Raw genomic sequence first — 20919 nt, forward strand, 5'->3', positions numbered from 1 at the left:
CCTGCAAGCAGCCTATGATCTTGTGGGATGAAAGCCGTGGTGAGGGCGGCAGAGCTATCACGTGCAGACAAAATTGGTACAATTTCTGCTTCCATTTTTACACTTCCGTTAAATTTATCTTATGCTTTCTAATCACTGTGTGGTACAGCGATGGAGGACAGGAAGAGAAAGGCAACATCTACAGCTGAACACGCTCCTCTGCTGCTGTTGACGAGGTGTGCTGCCAGATACTCGGGGCAGATGTTGACTTCCCACCCCAGCTGGGTGGATGATGCAGTCACGGCGCTGTGTTCTCTTAGCTTCGTAGCTGTCCACGAGTTCTCATGAAGCCTTAACCATCTTTTTTCTTTAATTTATTTATTAATTATGTATACAATAGTCTGTCTGTGTATGTCTGCAGCCCAGAAGAGGGCATCAGACCTCATTACAGATGGTTGTGAGCCACCATGTGGTTGCAGGGAATTGAACTCAGGACCTTTGGAAGAGCAGGCAATGCTCTTAACCACTGAGCCATCTCTCCAGCCCAGCCTTAACCATCTTTGACAGCTATCTCCTGCCCGGAAAGATCCCGTAGAAGGCATACAACTAAACTCAGCTGAAACGCGAGTATTCTGTAATTGCTGATGGTGATACTGGCTGCCTTTGAGCAGTCACTGTGCTGCAGGGACAGCCCAGGACTTGTTACAACGCGCATGCTTGAGGCAGCCTTGACGAGGACGGGCACCTCTCTGAAATTTCCCCTTTCCATAAATGTGCTCTCGAATCTTGTAGGTCAGCCCCATGAAAAAGACAAGTTAGTGGTTGTAGTGGCTTTCTCCAGAAATTGAGGGAAAACCAGTTAATTTCTGAGATAATCAGTTAGCAGTTAACGGCTTTGGAATGCTAGGGTAGCCTGTTAGCCAACCTTACTGATGACTAATTCCTGGTCTTGACAACAGTTTCTCCCCAGCTCAAACGTGTTCTTCACGAATCACGAAGAACCCTGACCAGGAAGTGCAGCTCCGTTCCAGGCACTGGGAGCTTCAAGGTCACTGTGTGTTTGTGTGTGTGTATATATACCTTTGACATCATCTCTTTGGACTGTGCTTGAGGCCATTACCTCATCGTGAGCACAGAGCGATCTCTGACTACATCAACATATCAGTAACTGTTACAGAAATATCACAGGCCCGGGCTCTCACGTGAGGTGTCTCTGGCCAAGAGGCCTCCCAAAATGACGGGTGTGAGGAAGGCAAGCAGGCCAGCATCCTCGTGAACTGAGCTTTATTTCTAATAAAAGAAAGGAAAACAAGAACAAAACTTTGACTTCGGTTCAAACTCCAGCTTGTTGGTTTTTTTTTTGTTTTTTTGTTTTTTTGTTTTTTTTTTTTTACAGAGGCCATTTGTCTTAAGTTTGTCCGTGCACAATCGAGCACTTTTCTTCCTAGCCTATTGTCACATACTTTTAAGAGGACAGCGATTTCCTTCTGGCTTCCTCCCCTCCTCCTCTGCGCTCCTCCATTGTTTTGGAACAGAAATATGACTTTAAATAACTATAATACTTTGGATTATATTCAGAGGCTTGGCTGGCCAGTGTGAGCTGTTCTTATCCCAGCTAGAGGGCGAAATGAAGGCAGCGGGGAGCGATGCCAAGCTTGTCTGTTCGGTGCTGCCTTCATAATGCCTTACTTGGTGTTGTGTGGGCAACCTTCCATGATGATTCGGGATTCACGGGCCTTTGCTCAGTGGAGGACTTCAGCCAGAGGGCCATGGTCTCAGGCTGAATGGGTTCAGCTCTCCCATTTCTGCGTGGTGGTAGCTAGAAATGGGTCATGGTGGAGTTTTTACACCATGCAGATCTGCAAATGCTGACAGTCAAGGCCGGGTGGTTTTGAGGGGGTGGCCTTTGTCTTTCCCTTCCTCCCTTCCTCTCTTCTCACTTCTTCCTTCACTTCCTCCCTTCCTTGCCTTATTCCTTCCAAACCTATACCCTAAAGACGTATCCAGTTAAACTTCACCAAACTGCCCTCTTGTCATCAGCACAAGACGACGACGCAAATGTGTGAGGAAAATCCTCTGGTGTCAGCATTAAAAGGTAGCTTAGGAGCAAGGTGCTCTCTGCCTCGTATATCCAGGAGCAATCTTTTAAAGCTCCACTAAGTAAATCCCAATGTATGGCGAAGGGCACTTTCTTCAGCTGGATTTCCTGTCCCCATCAGAAGCTCAGAGGTGGCTGGTGTTCCACTTCTGAGACCCTCAGGTGACCTGTGGCGACTCTACTGTTCTTGTGGTTCCTGGGAACCTGAATGCTGACATTCTGGCTTTATGGGTTCTCCTGGCACAGAGGAAGTTCAGGTGTGTTGGAGTTAAACCAGGGGGGCTTCGGAGCCTTTTCTTCCTTGGTACCACTGATGGAATCTTAGCCACCTCAGTGATGACAGGAAGGCTGCGTGGTAGAAACAGACTAGGAAAGGAAAGCTGTCTCTCCAGCTGTCAGAACAGCGGTAGGAACCCAGTTCCTAACTTTCCTCCTGAAGTCTTCTAAAAATGGGTTTTTGAGTAAAGCCTGGGGATCCTTAGTCATAAGTGGAAGCAGCATTTGAGAGGTCAATGGTTACATCCAGGTTACTCTAATGCAGGGATCTGGTTTTAATTCTTGTTCTGTGAAACCAAGAGGCAAAAACTGTGGAATCTGTGTTGACTCAGACATGATTTGCTTTTTTAAAATTAAATTAAGGTATCACTATGTAGCCCAGGCTAGCTTAGAATACATTATATAATGGAAGCTGCCCTTGGACTTGTGATTCTCCTGCCTCAGCCTCCTGAGTGCTGGGATTACAGCTGTGGGCAATGCCTGGCAGTTATGACTTTATTAATTAAACCCCTACAACAATTAATTCATTCATATTCCGAGGTAGAAATGAAAGAGAATCTTCCTCTGAAGAAAAGTGCACAAAGCTTTTTTCAGGGTCTTTTGAGTTACCATTCTGTTATGATTCAAGTTTATTTTTTGACCAACCAGTATCTAGAATACAGAGTGTACATTTTCAGTTTGTGATTGATTACACTAAAAATTAAGACCTGTGGGTAAAACTTATAGTGCCCTGCCCAGGGAAGATACTCTTTCATATTTTTTTGTAGAATTTACTTGCAATAGGAATATAAATAATTTCACTTTTATAATAAAGTAATATAAGAGTTGACCTGGGGCTGGGTGGTGTTGGCACACACCTTTCATCCCAGCACTCGAGAGTCAGAGGCAGATGGATCTCTGTGAGTTCGAGGCCAGCCTGGTCTACAAGAGCTAGTTCCAGGACAGGATCCAAAGCTACAAAGAAACCCTGTCTTGGAAAAACCAAGAGAGAGAGAGAGAGAGAGAGAGAGAGAGAGAGAGAGAGAGAGAGACATGGTTGACCTGGAAACAACTCCTTTAGCCAATGAACTAGCAGAAGCAAAAGAACTTTTCAGTTTTTCCAGCTCAGCCCATGACTTCCCTTGTCATCAGCAACGATTTCCCTGGATTGTGAAACCCCTGGTGAAATAACACCAGTGCTTTCTTTTGGAACCAAACGCCTGGCACTCACAGACCACCAGTAAGCACAGTAAAGAGGACTTCGACGTTGGCTCTCATGAATCACCCTGTCTGTCTGTTATCCAGTCTGCTCTCAAACTTAGCTTAACGTATCAGTGCATGCATGCATACATACATACATACATACATACATACATACATACATACACAGGGCTTGGTGATTCTCAATATACAGATGAAAAAGCTAATGAGGAACAGTGTGACTATGTAGGCAAGTCTGAGCCATCTACCAAACACACTGTGCAATGCTTTACATTTTAGGTAAAAATCTCTCAATAAATGGAAAACCCTAACTCTTAGTCCTGGCTAGGGTGTTGGCTCAAATAAAAATCTGTTTATAATATTTCTAAAAATTTCTATTTCTACTGTTTCTACACAGTTCATATATGTTGCGATCTTTCATTTAGAATAATTTAAGAGACTTTTCATTAAAAAGTCCTCTTCTGAGGTTTTGATTTGGGGAGCTTGTCCTTTATATCTCCTCTTAGACATATTTCTGTCCAACATTGGACACATTCCCATGGCACCAGGATAGAGAAAGGACAGAGAGGAGTTTGGGCCATTACCTCAGTTGGCCTATGAGCCCTAATCTGTAGGCTGATTGGCCTACCGAGGACGGTTGGCTGTGCGGTGGGGGAGACTCAATGTGCAAGCAGGCCACACCTTCTTTCTGGTTGACAGCTGTCAGGTAAATCTTCGTTGGTGGCCACAAGTGTCATTAGGAGAGAGAAAGCGGGTACTGACAGCAAACAGCTCCGCAGTCCCAGAAGAGCAGCCCCCTTTGCATCCTGTGGCTGGTGAGTCATGCCTGTGGACCAAAAACAGAGGTGGCAGAACGCGAGGGAGGACGGGAAGGATGCCCTCCCTGGTGACAAATTTGGAAAACGCTCACTTTGGGCATTTTTGTTGGCTTGAATGGCAGCTGATGAAAATAAGGTAGTATTGAATTACTGGGAAAGTATTTTTTTTTCTCATGGCTACATGAGAAACAGGCTTTACTATTTATGCTCATCTTAATTTTTAGACATGAAAACTATTGGCGTATAGCCAAATTTAAAAATAACCTGTGTTTTGTACTTTCTTGATGTGTAACTATAGAACATTCCTTGACCTTCCTCTGCCCTCGCTCCCAGTATTTAGTTGCCATGGTTCCTAAAAAGGCTATTTTTTTTTTCTTCTTGACATGACAGGATGGCAGGGCCACAGAAAGGCTGGAAATTCAAGCTCTGTATTAACCCACTGTGATCTTGTCAAGGCTTGCGATTTTCCTGTGCTTGTCCTCCAGTTTGACATTCCTGTCATAGCTCCCCCTCAGGTACCTGGCACCTGTGTCTCCCTGCCTTAGCTGGAAGGAGCTCATTCATCCCTTATGGATTCACTGAATGCCACCGCTCAGAAACGTCGGGGGATAGGGGTGTCGTTGCATAGGCAGAGTGCTTTCCTAAGGATGCACAAAGTCATATGCTGAGTTCGAGACCAGCCTGGATAAGTGAGAGACCCTGCTCAAAAAACAGAAGCCAAAACTGCAGCAAAAGCAAACAAACATCATTCCTCAAAGCTCACCCTTGTGCTCCGCTCTGCAGCCTTCTGTCTTTGCGTGTCTCTGATTGCTTATCGTCTCAGGAGCGATTCTGTATCAGATTCTCAGTTACGAGACTGTTACTAAAGTATGCCCAAAGCTTCCCCTATTTAAAAGAAAGGGTAGACTTAAATTTCCGTTGGTAAATTGTTGTGTGAAGGGCATTTAGGTGTGAGTGTCTATTGCATTTTTTTATTATATTATAATATTATAATTATATTATAATGAATTTACTAATGATGGCAGTCTATGCACACAAGTCCTCCAGTGTTGGAGGAGGCTGCTTGCTCAGTCCCAGCTGCTCAGCCCCGAAATAACCACACAGAAACTGTATTAATTAAATCACTTTTTGGCCTATTAGATCTAATGTCTTATTGACTAGCTTTTGCATCTTAATTTAACCCGTTTCCATTATTTTATATTTTACCATGAGGCTCATGGCCTACCAGCAAGGTTTCATTCACTGTGTTTGTCTCTGGTGGCAGCTCCATGGCTCCTCCCTGCCTCTGCCTCCTTTCTCCCAGCATTCAGTTTAGTTTTCACCGCCTACTTATATTCTGCCCTGCGCAAAATAAACTTAAGACAGTTTCTTTATTAACCAATGGTATTCATAGCATACAGAGGGGAATCCCACATCACTCCAGGAATCTGATGGCCTTGAAGCTGGAATGGCTCTGCCCCAGACCTCCTGAGCATGATGATATGTAAAGGAAGACGTCACATTCATGGTCTAAACATCCTTTTATACTTATAGTTTATAAAACCATATACATTTTCATATTTCAAACTTAAGACACCTGTCCCACCAAAAAAACCTTCAGGGCACAATTTTACTACCTGATTTCTTTCTATGTTTTTAAAATTATATTTATTTTTGCCATTGTAATGTTTATGTACGATGTGTATTGTATATCTCTATGTGTGTGTGTGCATGTGCACACACATGCCATGGCACATGTATGAGAATCAGACGATAACTGTGAGAAGTCAGTTCTCTCCTTCTCCCTTGGGTTCCAGAGATTGAAAGCTCAGACCCACGAGCTCCGTGGAACCACCTTTATCCACAGATCCAGCTTCCTGGCCCATTCGCTGTCTCATGACTGGTTTCAACTTTGCTCTTGAGCTCCCTCCTCTAAATCCCTCCTTAGGCAGGGAAGTTAACCTGAGTATTTGCTGGTAAATTTATTATTACCAATTTGACTTAGTCTAAGGTGAAATTAAAATTCCATTTCAGTCTTCTTGTCTCCTCTCTCAAAGTCCCCTTCATATTTTGGGGTATAAATGAAGCCCTGTACACTGGCGGCAGGGGAGAGGGGTCTGCTAGAAGCAGCAGGGCCCCAGCTTTTGTCTGGGCTAAAGCGGCTCTTGGCTGCTGTCAGGACTGCTTGTCTAATTAAAAAGCTCGTGAGAAATGACATTGTGGGAGGTAGGTGTCCAGAGGTAATTAGGAACTTCAAGCTGGGCCTGTAGCACACGCTTGGACCCTTCACCTCTGTATGGTGAAGGCAAGAGGATCAGGAGTTCAAAGATCCGTGGCTGCATGATACACGTCACAAAAACAAAGCAGAAAAAAAAAGGGAATGAATAATTATCATTCTCAAGAAGCAGGGGCCTGTGTGGCTGCTCATTTCACACGACAGGGAAGGCTGCTGGGCTCGCTGCTGTCATCTCCCAGTATGAGCCTTGGTGACATAAAACCCACTACTCTTGGTGAAGCACGCTGAGTCTCCTAACATCTCTGGAGCTCCATCCCAATTCACACCTGCGCCACAGGCAGCCAGCACCTTCCATCTCAGCCTCAATTGTGCTGGTCCACCTTGAGAGCCCCCTGTACCAACGACTCAGGTGTTAGCATGCCGGCTTCCTATCTAGCCTGCCTTCCAGCTTCACTGAGCAGTTGGCCACTTCTATGTCTCTTACACATGCCCAGTGGTGCTAGCGGCACAGACTGCTAAATCTGGATTAAATGTTTGCATATCTCACGACACAGAGCAGTGCCAGTGGGAATCCTCTTGAGTCGTAGCCGTAAAACTTCACGGGAATTCATTTCCTTTTATGTTCATTCCTTCAGCAATGTATCTGAAAGAGGAGGAGGGAGGGACAGAGAGCGCCGTGACTGCCCTATTTTTTTCTCTCACTCTGTTCTTATTTTTTTTTTTTTCAAATTACAGCGACTGGGAATAGAAGGGAGCGGGAGGAAACTGCTCTTCTCCAGTTTAGATGCACGCCATCAATTAAGTTTGTTACAGTGTAGATCAGAGTCGGCAAAGTGAGGGCTAGAGATCACACAGAGACACATCTGGTCACTTCTGTACCAGAAGTCATATAGCATATGAAGTGTGAAATATTCACTGTCTGCATACACAGGTTGCCAATCCTAGTCCTAGATGCTCACTGCAGAATCTAAAGTGGCCCTGTCCTTAGTGCTTAACTACATGGCAGGATTCACAGGTATCTGAAACCCCAACAGTTAATCTACCGCTGCGTGGTGCTTTCTGCCATGATACTACCAGGAAGGACTTTCCCATTCACAGAGAGTACAAGCTTGCAACGTCACGCCACTCAGTGAACAATGCGTCTGAACCTTGTTATCCCCATTTTACAGATGAGGAAATTGTCACTTGGAGAGGTGACTTGTGCAGGGTGATGATGGCAAAAGGATAGGACAGAGGGGAGCACAAACTCCACGGCTATTAATGCTCGAGGTTTTGGGGTTGGTTTGAGGTTTGGGGGTTGGTTGGTGAACTGAGGTGGATTGGCTGCAAGGTAGGGAAGAATGGTGTCCAGCAGCCATGTTGCAAAGGTCATCGCACATATATACTTCCTGGACACATGCTGGGTCTGAAGCTTCTGTGTCTCTGTGTGGTATTTTATACACGTTAAATTCTTAAGCACCTTAATTAATTTAATCACAAAGTTCTCCAACCTTAAGACCAGCATTCTCAGACACCTACCAGCTAGGTTTATGAAAATGGTTGCTTGATAAAGAAGCCACAGTCTCTTGGTCTAGTGCCGGAGTGGTAAGCACCATCAGTATCTTAGACAGTGAGATGATTATGGTTACCCTCATAGCACACATGTTGATGAGGGTGATTTTTTTTTACTTTTCTACTTCCTTGGTTTCTAAGTTAGTTCTGTTTGGCTTTAAATTTGGGCGCCTCAGATTTTTATCTATAATAAGGAATGTTGGAGGACAATTAGAAAATACAGAGCCTGGGCGTCTAAAATAGACATACCCTTATATTACAAGTGATTTGTTTACCCTTTCATGTGAATACATAGTCTAAGGATTCCACAGGCAAGACATCCGCGAGGACAGCTGAATCCACCTGACCTGCGCAGGCGGTCAGAACACATGGGGTCCTTGTCAGTGTGTACATGGGCGGTCAGTTCAGCTTTTCCTTTTTCTCCTTTCTCAGCAGGAAACAATGATATCATCATTCCTTTCCCTAACCAAGGCTAATGCTGGCTATCAAATGGGATTTGCCTCATGTTTCCTCGAAAATGTAATTAAATTATTTAAGAATGTTTTCCCTATAAGACAAACATTTTTATAATGTGAGATTTTGCAGTTATTTTAATAGAATAACTAGCTCATCTGGAAACTGGAGTCTGTCTTCATTTTGCTAACTGAAAGACTGGTCCAACTAATATTCAGTTGTCATAATAGTTATGTCTTTGGAGTGCCAGTGACTTTTTACAATTTAAAAGGCTAAATGTTAAGACTGTGTGGGCCAAGTTACCCTTTAGGTTCATTGAAAATGAAAGTCTCATGTAAGGCCTGGAGAGATGGCTCACTCAGCAAAGCTCTTATGCAAGCATGAGACCCCATGTTCAGCCTCCAGCACCCATATTCAAGGCCAGGCTCGGCAGCATGTGCCTATGACCCCTGCCTGAGGGCTACAGAGACCATTGGCTCCCTGCTTCTCACTGACCAGACACATCAGCTTAGTCTCTGATCTTCAGGATTAGAGAGAGACTCTGCCTCAAAACATGATGCAGAGTGATTGAGGAGGACACCAGGTGATAACCTCCAGCCTCCACACCCGTCCACTACCCAGGGTAGGGAGAGACTCATGCACTGTGGAATACAAAGGCAGTCTTGAAGAAGAAGAGAAAGAGAATGTGGTCTTAGAAAACAAGATATCACATGAGTATCACATGAGTTGAAGTCAGAGAAAATGTCTCAGATCGAGAGGTTTCCCATTGGTCGTTGTTGTGTGAGGCTGTGGACGTTTGAATATCTTGTAAATAAATGTGTTTCAGCCCATGGGGGGAGAGCTGTGAATTCCTCTGTATCAGTGTTTCTGACATAGGGATAAACATTGCCATTTAAACTCTGACTTGCACCTCGAGAATCTGGATTGCCCTGTGTTCTAGTTAAGACTTTCCCAGGTACTGACCACATTATACATGCAAATAATTGAACCTCATTCCACACATTTTTAATTTTGTTTGTCAAGTAGGAAAAATAAAAGTCAAAATAACCAGAAAAGTACAGAGATCATAGTCATATACATCTGAGGACCTTGCCCTTGGTATATAATCAATCTGTAGTTATTGATCATATACAATGACTAATTAACATTGACTTCAGATTTATGATAATGGAATATTATAAACAGGCATAATGTTCATGCTTGTAATCCTAGCACTCAGGACGCTAAGCCAGGAGGATTGTTTAGTGTTTGAAACCCTCCTGGATGACATCGTGAATTCCAAGCCAGCTAGGTTGGGTTGGTAAGACCCTGTTTCAAACAAACAAGAAACACAAAAAAGCATTCATACACTTATAATAAATGTATTTTAAAATGTATTTAAAGATTAATAATTAGCAATTGATGTTGGAAATACATGAAAAACATGTCAGAGATGCCATTCTGTCATCATTATTGAACATATCGGTCTATAAATGGATGAGTTCTTTTCTCTTTTATATTTTGACACTGGCATTGTTTTACAATAAGGAATAGAAAATAAAATCTCAAATCCCTGCAATAGATACTATAGACAAATAAAAGAGGCAAATTGTGATGCTCAGGCTGCAGGTCCATGGGCCTTTATGGTGTAATTTGCGCATAGGAAATAAGGACACCCAAGGAGACTCAGGTCCTGGTCCCAGCTGATACATTTATCAGCAGTGTGCTACTGGGCCTCGGTGTCCTTGGTTTATTGATGCATTTGCTAGCAGTGTGCTACTGGACTTCAGTGTCCTTGGTTTTAAAGAGAAAGAGGTGAAAGGGCTCGTGTACAGCAACTTGATTTAGGGAGGCAAGCCAGAAACTATTTGTATGAGCTACAGTTTATGTTCTAGAAGAATCCACAAGACTAACACCAGAAACCCATCAGGAACCCAATGGCCTGTGATGAAGGAAATGGTATTTGGAAGTCATGTGCAGCAGAGAAGGGAGCCACAGTGGCAGCAGTGAGCAGGGAGATTGGAGGTGGAAGGACAATGACCACTGTTGACAAGCTACAGCAGGGATAGGACTAGAAGTTCTGGCTTCATGTTGGAGGAGTCCGCCTTGTCTCTTGCTGTGGCCACTTGCACCCTGAGATCTGGGGTGTCTTGGTTACCTTCTTAGCCAGGGGAGCTCACTTCAGAGGAACTGGGGAAAGGGGGGCTCTTTGCATCTGGCTGCTTTCCTATACTGCCAGGCTTTTAGTGTGCAATCTGTACCCCTGTGTGTGCTTACTTTCTGTTCCTGAAATCAATGACTTCTCTCATCTACAATTATTTTATATTCTTAACTTCCTTCCTTCGTTTATTTATTGTTATTTTAGTGTTGCAGATGAGATTGGAAATAAATGCAGTTATTTAATGCTCTGTGTTCGCAATAGAATGCTTTTGTTAACTTCAATAATTTTTATTGCTTTAGCCTTAGGAAACTCTCCAAATATTTTCAGTTGTTTTTGACAATTGCTCGTCTGAACATAGGTAATCTTTCTTGATTCTAACTAGATTTTCAACTGATACCATTTACTGGATGCCATAATTTCTATAAACCTGTATTTTATTATCTAAGGTATTTTTTTAAAGATTTATTTATTAAGCATACCATGTACTGCTGGCAAGGAAGGCACCAGGTCTCATTACATTACAGATGGTTGTGAGCCACCATGTGGTTGCTGGGAATTGAACTCGGGACCTCTGGAAGAGCAGCCAGTGTTCTTACCCTCTGAGCCATTTCTCCAGCCCCTAAGGTATTTTAAATTCGAAAAGCAATGTCTATTAATAGGTATTTTGATGATACAAAAAAAATCTTGTTAAGTCTCAAGATTATATATTTGCTAACTAATATGAAGAGCAAATGTACAAATTTCTAAGAAAGGGGCCTGGGGGTAATGGCACTGTGTGTACAGTGCCGGCAGCAGAAGCATGGCAGTATGAAGACCTACGTTCAGACTCCCGGCACCATGGCACATACATCTGTAACCCTCAAACTGGGGTTTGGGAGTGCATTTAGACAGACAGATGCCTGAAGTTCACTGGTCAGCCAGTCCAGCTGAATGACCCAGCTCCAGTGAGAGATTTCAACTCAGTGCTACAGTGAGAGGTCCTAACCCAAAAAGCAAGTTGGAGATTAATTGAAGACTCCTGATGTTGACAGCTGGCCTCCATGCGTACGCACACACACTTATCTACCGCATGCCCATGCCCACATGAACAGGTATGTACAACACGCATACACACACACACAACTGATAAGAGAGAAGAAAGACTACTTGTTGAACTAGTCAGAGGAGATTTAAAAAGCACAAGGGTGAGGCCAGTAAAATTGCTCAGCCGGTAAAGACACTTGCCACTAAGTCCGGTGACCTGAGTTTAGTCCCTGGGACCCACCTGGCAGAAGGTGAAAAACAACTCTCCAAGTTGTCCTCACCTCCACACCCTCAGCATAGACGAGTACAGCCTCACACAGTGATGTACATGTGTTCTCCATATGTGTGCTTGCACATAGGCAGATATGTACATGCGGAAAACACGTGTACGTACACACAGAGAGAAACCAGCATAAAACAATTTAAAATATTAGGGTGGAGTAGTCTTTTTGCATTTATTAACTTTTATTTAAAAATAATATTGCAAGCCAGGTGGTGGTGGTACACATGTTTAATCTCAGCCCTTGGGAGGCAGAGGCAGGTGGATCTCTGAGTTTGAGGACAGCCAAGGCTACACAGAGAAACCCTGTCTCACAAACAACAGCAACAACAACAATGATTATGATGGTGAAAATGCAAGTTAGTAATTTCTTATGTATACCTGTCTATTTTTTGATGTTTTCTTAAAAGTGTGTATTTTATATTGACCATAGTCCTCCTCATACCCCTTCTTTGGCCCCTTTTTCCTACTTATGGATCACACTATTTTATGAATTCATAAGCAAATATATTTTTAAATTTTTAAAAATCGTGTTATGTATATGAGTCTTTTGCTTGCTTGTTTGTCTATGCATTGTGTGTGTGTGTGTGTGTGTGTGTGTGTGTGTGTGTGTGTGTGTGTGTGTGTGTGTGCAGTGCCCTTAGGAGCCAGAAGAGGACATCAGAATTCCCTTGAGCTGGAGTTATAGATGCTTGCCAGCTGCTGTGTGGGTGCTGGGAATCAGTGTCTGGTCCTCTGAAAGGGCAGCCAGGGTTCTTAACTGCTGAGCCTTTCTTCAGCCCCATGATCAACTATTCACACGTAAAAACAAAATGAACCTGCTGTGATAAGCAGATAGCTGCAAGTCTATTTACAAATACGTGAACACAGGAAACGCGTGGGAGACCAGACTGGAGTTCAGTTTTTCTGAAGGATCTTGGGCACTGGGTGAGGGCTCGTGAAAGGGGGGCAAAGGCCATCACAGAAGACACTGAGGAAAAATTCACGTTCGGAGACTTTAAGAGAGTTGAGAAAGGTCGCCCTCCATTGCCACTCAGGGTAATGCTCACATCGAGCACGCTTCCGTTTCCACACCTCGTTTAACTCTGTGGGGCTTCCCTGGCCTGGTCCCTTGTTAGTTTTTAGACTTTTCTTTTCTGGAAAACTTACATAGGTCTGCTGCTATCATGCTTGAGCCACACTCAGCAGAACTTCCTAAAACGTTTCAGCATAGTTTTAGGCTAGGGCGGAATAATATTTTTCTGTTTTGCCACAGTTGTGGTGTTTTCTTTGGCCTTTTGATTACAACATGGTTGCAGGAGCTCAGAAAATCCTCTTTTCCAAAATTCTAATGCCTCATGAGACTATTTTGTGGAATAGTCAACTTTTCTGGCTAGATCTGGCCTAGCAGAAGAAAAACATTTTAAAAATTAAAAATCTGGTTGTTTTGAAGATTTAAAGAATGTAGACAGTGAGGGGTAAAAAATTACTTTATAGATCTGTGATACAGAGTGTGAAGAACAAAAGAAAAACATGGAATATTCAGTGTAAACCTGAGAGAAAATTGTTACAATTAGGGTAAACCCAGGAGCCTTTCTGAATTGTGTTAGCTGTTATGCTGGAAATCTGAGAGATGTTCAAACATTTCATGAGCTGAGATATTTTTAATCAGATTGAGATGAGTAACCAAGATGCTCACAGGAAATAACGTGGTGGTGCAGAGAAAGAGAAAGGGATTTGGTTGTTTTTTTTTCTTTTCTTTTTTTTCCAACATAATATTTTTATTACTTAAATGGAAATTTCACATAATGCACCCTGGTCATACTTACTTCCCAGTCCTCCCAGGTCTACCCCTCCTTTATAACCTTCTCCCCAAACAAACAAGAACAAGAAAAAGATGAAGAAGAAGAAGAAGAAGAAGAAGAAGAAGAAGAAGAAGAAGAAGAAGAAGAAGAAGGAAGAAGAAGCAAGAAGAAGAAGAAGAAGCAAGAAGAAGAAGAAGAAGAAGAAGAAGAAGAAGAAGAAGAAGAAGAAGAAGAAGAAGCAAGAAAGAAGAAAAACAAAACAAAACCAAGTCCACTTTGCGTTGCCCATATACTCACTGGAGGATAGTCTAACACCCAGCCCCTTAAAGAAAATTGAGTCCTTCCCCACCCTCATCCCTGCCAGGAGCCATTACCTATGAAGAACATTCCCTATCACCATTTTTTTAATTTTTTAAAATTTTTATTAGCTCTACGTTTTTCTCTGCTCCCCTTCCTGCCTCTCCTCCCCTCTTCAACCCCCTATCACCATTCTTAAGAGTGCTCTTCAATGGCCTCCAGCATCAGCACCTGGGCATGATCTCCAGTGGCAATACAGACCAATGACATCAAGGCCCACTGCTACAGCATGGACCACAGAAACCAGCATGGCCTTCGACGGCAGCACAAGCTGTGGAACTTCAGCATGACCTAACTCAAGGAGGACATAAAACTAGAACCAACTATTTCTTTTGCCCCTGGTTTTAAGCACTTTTCTTAAAGTACTAATTTTAAATCTTTTCTGTCTGAAGGGAAGAATGAGGATTCTTCTCTGGTGATGGTCCAGTACTCCACTGGCTAGGCCTTTTCACCAGGCCGCACTGTGAGGCATAGCCTCTCTGTAGTGATGGGGTTACCTCTTTACTAGTACTAGTCTTTTTTTCTTATAATTCTATGAAGTAATTAAAAATGCAAATATATGTATCCATATGATATTATGGCTCCTCATTTTATGTACCAAGTAGGCTCGTAAAACAATGACTAGAGAAAACAAAAACAAAACCAGCCAGGGGTTGGGTGCTTGAGAAGCCGATGGGCGTAGGAAAGAGCCAAACTTATGCAGAAAAAAAGTTTTTGCTGATGATGAGGTTAGGGAGCATTTTGAGTAGTGTTGAATCATCACAGGACAAGGAGTAGATGATATGAATCAAGTGTGAGGGTGAGTTTGCCCGGAAAGTTCAAGGTTAGGGTCTGGAAGGGACAAGGAAACTGGAGACGACAATGGACTTTTAATAGTCCATTTTCCTCTTTTCTTTATCTTAAAGAGGATGTAGTGTGTGTGTGTGTGTGTGTGTGTGTGTGTGTCTGTCTGTCTGTCTGTCTGTCTGTCTGTCGGGGGTTGACTATGGAAGCCATAAGAGGCTGGTGCTGAAGCTGCGGCAGCTGTAAGCTGTAGGACACGAGTACTAGGAGCCCAACTGTCCTCGGTGAAACTCTTTGCACTGAACTATCGCTGCTGCCTTTTCTTCAGATGCTTTGGAGATGCTGCTCCTGTCAGCATAAACCACACCACATATTTGTATTTATATCTTGTAACTCATGCGATATCACCCATCTGACAGAACGCTGTGGTACTGCCCAGTGTGGAAGGCAGCAGGAATGAGGAGGAGGGAGGACCGGAGATAAAAGAAGGCGTAAGGTATTCGGCCCTTCTTTTCTTTCCTACTCTCCTCAGCAAATTCCGTGCACTGTGCTGCTGACAGGTTGCTACGAAGGGAAAAGGAAGTGTGTTGAATGGGCTATGTTAGTATGGGTTGCTTATGAAAGAGAAGAATCTGTGCCCCAAACAATACCAGTTTTCAAAATGGACTGCAAAACCTGAGGGGAATCTTCAGTGTATTCTCCCTCTTTTCTGGGGAAACTCTCGTAAGGATATGCTAGAGAGGGTTCCAGAGGTGTCTGACTTCTCTTAGGGAATTTACCTATAGTTTCCAAGCTTGCAGCCTGACAGAAGGCCACCGACAGCCTGCGGGGCTCTACCCACACTCTCTGCCACCTGTCTATCCTCCTTGTAAGCACAATAGACTCGATTTAGCCATTTCTCATTAGATGTTCGCTGTTGTACGGCCCTGGGACTTTTAAGATGGTCCACACGTATGTCATGGTCGTCTTTGCTCAGACCTTGCATCCTATTTCCATTACCTCCTGTACCCTTAGTGCTGATCAGATTGTTTCTCAGGAAAGTCATCCTCTTACAAGCTCTGTAGTTCATTGGTTTGAAATTAGATGTTTTGGGTTTTTTTAGTAACCAAATTTTCTATTGCTGTAGGAATTTTACAGGTGCCTGTGGAGGAGAACATATGCATGCATTTCTCCGGTTCCATTGTGCACACCTGGAAACCATCATCTCCTGCACATTCGTGGTGTTTTCTCCATCCTCTGATTCCCCCTGTTAGACATATGCACAGATCCTAGCTCTTCCTAGCTGAGTGACTGAGGGGACGCTAGCCTGTGTCTTTAAACCTCATTGGCCTCATCTGCAAGTCTCAGAATAGCAGCACCGGCTTTTCAGGTGGCTGGGGATGCTAGATGTCATCCTTGCATGTAAAGCGCTTCAGGCTTTGTACATAAGAGGCCATGGAGAACGGATGGAAACGAGACAAGCATGGCTCTCTCTCAAGGAGGCAGTAGAAGGTACCTTGTCGGGTACCTTGCCAAGACATTAGTGCCTACAAGACACAATAAAGTAGCTTATAGTAATTCTTCATCGTTGTGTACTTGGTTACACTACTGAAAAATCCCATTTTCTCCCTCGGAGGCCCGGTTCATTTCCTCCTGAGCTTTCTTGACTAGTGTGGCGTCACTGATGACCATCGTATTCCAGAGACAGAAAGGTGCTGATCACTGGTGTTGTGGAAATAAAGATAGAAGACTGTTATGCCCTATTAAAAAGGAGCTAGAATCAATGTCAAAAGGAAATTAATCAATGCAAAAGTTTAACAACACCAAGAAAAATATTTGCTTAGACAAAATGAACATCGAGGGTCCACCCACAGGAGGTCCTCCGTTGGCCAAAGTGGATTTATGTGGAACTGAGCCTGAGCTCATGCTCTCCAATCAATAATGATGTAAAATTACCAGAAGATTCCAAAATTCATGTTGGGTGTTTACATATTATTTTTATTTATTTATGTATTTACTTCTACAAAATTCACTTATACAGAGCCATGATAAGACTTACCTGAAAGCACTCACTTCAGGTGCAGATGTTTAGAAAGAACCAAATGTAAAGACAACAACTAAGAAGTTGATTCTACTTTCTGTATTTTTGCAAATAGAGCTGTGATTAGCATACACACATATCACAGATAAACACATACTTGAGGGTCAGACACAAATCATGTGTTTTGATTAGAGGGCTGTGGCGGCAGGTGGTTTAAATTACCATCCTACTTCCTATGCTTTGGGAACAATTGTCTAGAAAGTCTGCTAACTCGTGTTCTAAATCCAGGTTATTAAATTAGTATTTGATCTATCATCTGAAAAGGCCTTAAGGCTTTACAGAAAGAGTTCCTTCAGAGAGAAGCAGCTTTGTGTGTGGAATTGCTGAGCCTCAGTTTGGGAACTCATGCTGGCTGAGTGTGGTCATGAGTCTAATTTGAGACTCTAGTCACCATCTCTTTGCCTCTTTTTTCCCTTTACTTTTCATTCATTATTTCTTCTCCCTCTTCCTTCTTTTTAAAGTTCTGTTTCTTTCTAATTTTTAATTAAATGTTATATATGGATGTTTAGCCTGTTTATGTCTGTATACTATATGTGTGCCCCTTGCCTGTAAAGAACAGAAGATGGTGTCAGATCCCGTGAAATCGGAGTTACAAATGGTTGTGAGCTGCCATGTGGGTGCTGAGAAGCAGAACCCTGCTCCTCTTGCAAGAGTAGCAACTGCTGAGTCAACTCTCAAGCCCTACTTCCTTTCTCATTTAAAGTCATCTTGAAACTTAGCCCACAAAAAAAAAAGCTGCAATAATGTACAGGAGACATGTTTCAAAGTGCCTTGGTTTCCCTTATAAAATAACATCAATTCTTTGGTTTACTGGAGAAGCACAAAAGGGACTCTAAAATCGAGACGTAATCTCTGAGTCACTCAGAGGACAGTGCCAATGCCAAGGAATACTTTTTCAGTTCATATTGTTTACAGTTAAAGAGAGCTCTCACCCATAACAGGGTCCATTTCGTTGTAAGAGTTAATTTAAAAAAAAACATGAAATGTTTTCATTATATATTTGAAGACTTAAATATTCATTATTTGAAAGGAGATACCATACTGTGCTTATTTATCTGTTGTAAAATCTGTTTTGAAAACTTTCCTTAGTTCCTAAAATATGATTGGGTTCATAAAGGCAATTTATGTTCTAGTAACAAAGTTTGGAATGAATAATGAAAATCTTGCTGTTTAGCTGTTTCAGGGAAAGGGGTGTTTATACTGTGAATTTTAAATAAGGCTGTGTTTTAGTTACTTTATATTGCTGGGCTAACCCCCATGAACGAGGCAACTCAGAAGAAAGAGGGGCTTCCAATTTCAGAGGGTTAGAGTCCATCATGGTGTGGAGCGTGGCAGTGGGTGAGCAGGCGTGGCGCTGTAGCGGTGGGCAGGCAGGCATGGTGCTGTGGCGGTGGGCAGGTAGGCATGGGGCGGTGGTGGTGGGCAGGTAGGCATGGGGCTGTAGCGGTGGGCAGGCAGGCATGGCGCTGTAGCGGTGGGCAGGCATGGCGCTGTAGCGGTGGGCAGGTAGGCATGGTGCTGTGGTGGTATGGTGGCAGGCATGGCGGCAGGCATGGCGCTGTGGTGGTGGGCAGGCAGGCATGGCGCTGTAGCGGTGGGCAGGCAGGCATGGCGCTGTAGCGGTGGGCAGGCAGGCATGGTGCTGTAGCGGTGGGCAGGCGTGGCTCTGTACCAGTAGCCCAGCCACTTTATCCCCAAGCACAGAGCTTGTGAGAGAGCTAACTGGGAATGATGCAGGCTTTTGAAACCTTAAGTTCACCCCCCCAGTGGCACACCTCCTCCACACCTGTTAATGCTTTCCAAACAATTCCACCACCAGGGGAGCAAAGATTCAAATAGATGAGCCTAGGGGTCAGTCAAATACCACTGACCACCTGCTTCACTGCCTTAGGCAAATTTTGTGCCTTAGGCAAATTTTGAGGCCATAGTGCTCTCTCCCAGGTACTTAAGTTCCGCCTCCGAGCTCAGTGTGTTGGCTTGCAGCTTCTCTGTTGGTCCTGTTCTCTCTTGCCAGAGTGACAGTCTTAAAGCATTCATCATATAATGACTAGAACGTTCTCCCCACGGACTGTGCTCCTATCTTAGCTGTGGCTTTTTCCTTTTGCTCCAGAAAATACTATTTAAAATATTTATTTTTAAATTGATCATTTTCTTCCACTTTTTATATTTTTATCGCTGTTAGTGACTGATAACGAAAACCCACCTTGATTAAAGAGGCTGTGGAAAATAAAATTCCCTATCATTGTCCGCTGTCCCTTCTAGGATTTCCCTGTTTTTGCCATGTTCAGCTCACCCCTGGTGATGCTTCAAGTTTGACTCTTCCAGGAAGTGGTTTTATGTAGATTCCCAGCATTATTTCAAACACGATGCAGTGAGTTCCGTACATCCCGCGCTGTTTTCCCTATATCTGATGTCTTAGTGAGATGGAATCTCAGCAGAGAGACAGGATGTGCTCATTGCTGGTGACTAAGCACCCATGACGTCCTCAGACGTCCTCCCTTCTTTCTGCCGTGTATCGCACTCTAGGGTCCTGGAAGCCACGTTTATTTCTCTGGGCTGCAATAGTTTTTTATTGCTTTTGGTAACCTTAATGATGTTTAGGATTACTGGCTATGAATTTTGAGAATTCACATCTGTGCTTATTTCATTAATAAAATGCTTTGGGAAGGGAGATCTCAAGGTACATTGCCAGTGACTGAGAACAGTTGGTGCCAATCTTGATCTTGGCTTGAGATGTTGTTACTTTTTCCTGAAGACCAACCAAGCATTTTTCCTGGAAACATTAATAGCGTATTCACTGAGGCTACCGTTCTCTCTCTCTCTCTCTCTCTCTCTCTCTCTCTCTCTCTCTCTCTCTCTCTCTCTCTCTCTCTCTCTCTCCTGGCAAAGTTGGAATATTGTATAAGTTTCTAAGTAGTTAGACAAAAATAATTTCAGTGATGGTGAAGAACGTCTCTTTTCATGTATTGCAGGTGGGAATGAGGTCACGAAACCAAGGCGGAGAAAGTCCGTCTAACGGGCATATCTCCTGCTCCAAGTCCTCCATCATCAACAGTGCTGGTGATAAAAGCCCCTCAGAAGAGGCAAAAAAGAACAAGGCAAATCGGAAGGAAGATGATGTCATGGCCTCGGGAACTGTCAAACGGCACCTCAGAGCATCTGGAGAAAGTGAGAAAAAGACCAAGAAGTCTCTGGAGTTATCCAAGGAGGATCTCATCCAGCTCCTGAGCATAATGGAAGGGGAGCTACAGGTACAGTCAGACCATTCAGGGTGCCTGCTTCTAGTTCCTGACCGAGAGAGTAAGGACCTAGCCGCCATCCCGCGAGGCAGACTGCAAACATCTTCCTCCTTTATATCTAAATCCTAATGTTGGCACAGGTTTTCACCGAATAGGCATTTGTTTAAAAATTGACAAGTGACCAGGTGCTGACTCCAGCTTCCAGCTTCCAGCTTCCTTAGAAGCACAACGTTTCTCCGTGATATACTTGAGCAATAGTTGATTCCCATTCTGGAAAAGGCTCTCCGATTTGGTCAGGGCTGTGACCGAAAGGTGTAGAAATGTTGGAATAGGAGATGGCACACTGCATTTAGAACTTTTGTGTTCTAGGAGGGAGGAAGAGTGGGCAAGAAACACGGAGCTTTGCTGAAACGGCCTTTCTGCTTCGTCTCATTTCATTTCTTCGTAATTCTCAGCCTCAGGGTTCTGCCTTGCCTTAGGAATTGAGACCCAGCAAATATATCACATTGTGAAGAGCCCGAATGGCTTCCCAAAGCAGTTTAAAGTCTGTTATTTCATTTGACCTCAGTAAAATGTAGACATCATTATACATATTTTACAAATGAGGCTAAGGCTAGGAGCCAAGAGCTGATATGTCCAGATC

General features: G+C 43.5%; 1 protein-coding gene across 2 annotated transcripts in view; it reads left to right on the forward strand.

Moving 5' to 3' along the window:
• Positions 1-20919, forward strand: part of Filip1 (filamin A interacting protein 1) — a 150715-nt gene that overhangs the window by 48723 nt on the left and 81073 nt on the right. For both annotated transcript variants that reach the window (XM_075965130.1, XM_075965131.1), the window contains exon 2: positions 20010-20288. In XM_075965130.1, the coding sequence (XP_075821245.1) occupies positions 20016-20288 (273 nt within the window). In that variant the 5' untranslated portion in view covers positions 20010-20015. The remainder of the gene's footprint in view (positions 1-20009; positions 20289-20919) is intronic.

This window comes from Microtus pennsylvanicus, chromosome 3 (genome assembly GCF_037038515.1).
Source record: "Microtus pennsylvanicus isolate mMicPen1 chromosome 3, mMicPen1.hap1, whole genome shotgun sequence".
Classification (NCBI taxonomy): Eukaryota; Metazoa; Chordata; class Mammalia; order Rodentia; family Cricetidae; genus Microtus; species Microtus pennsylvanicus.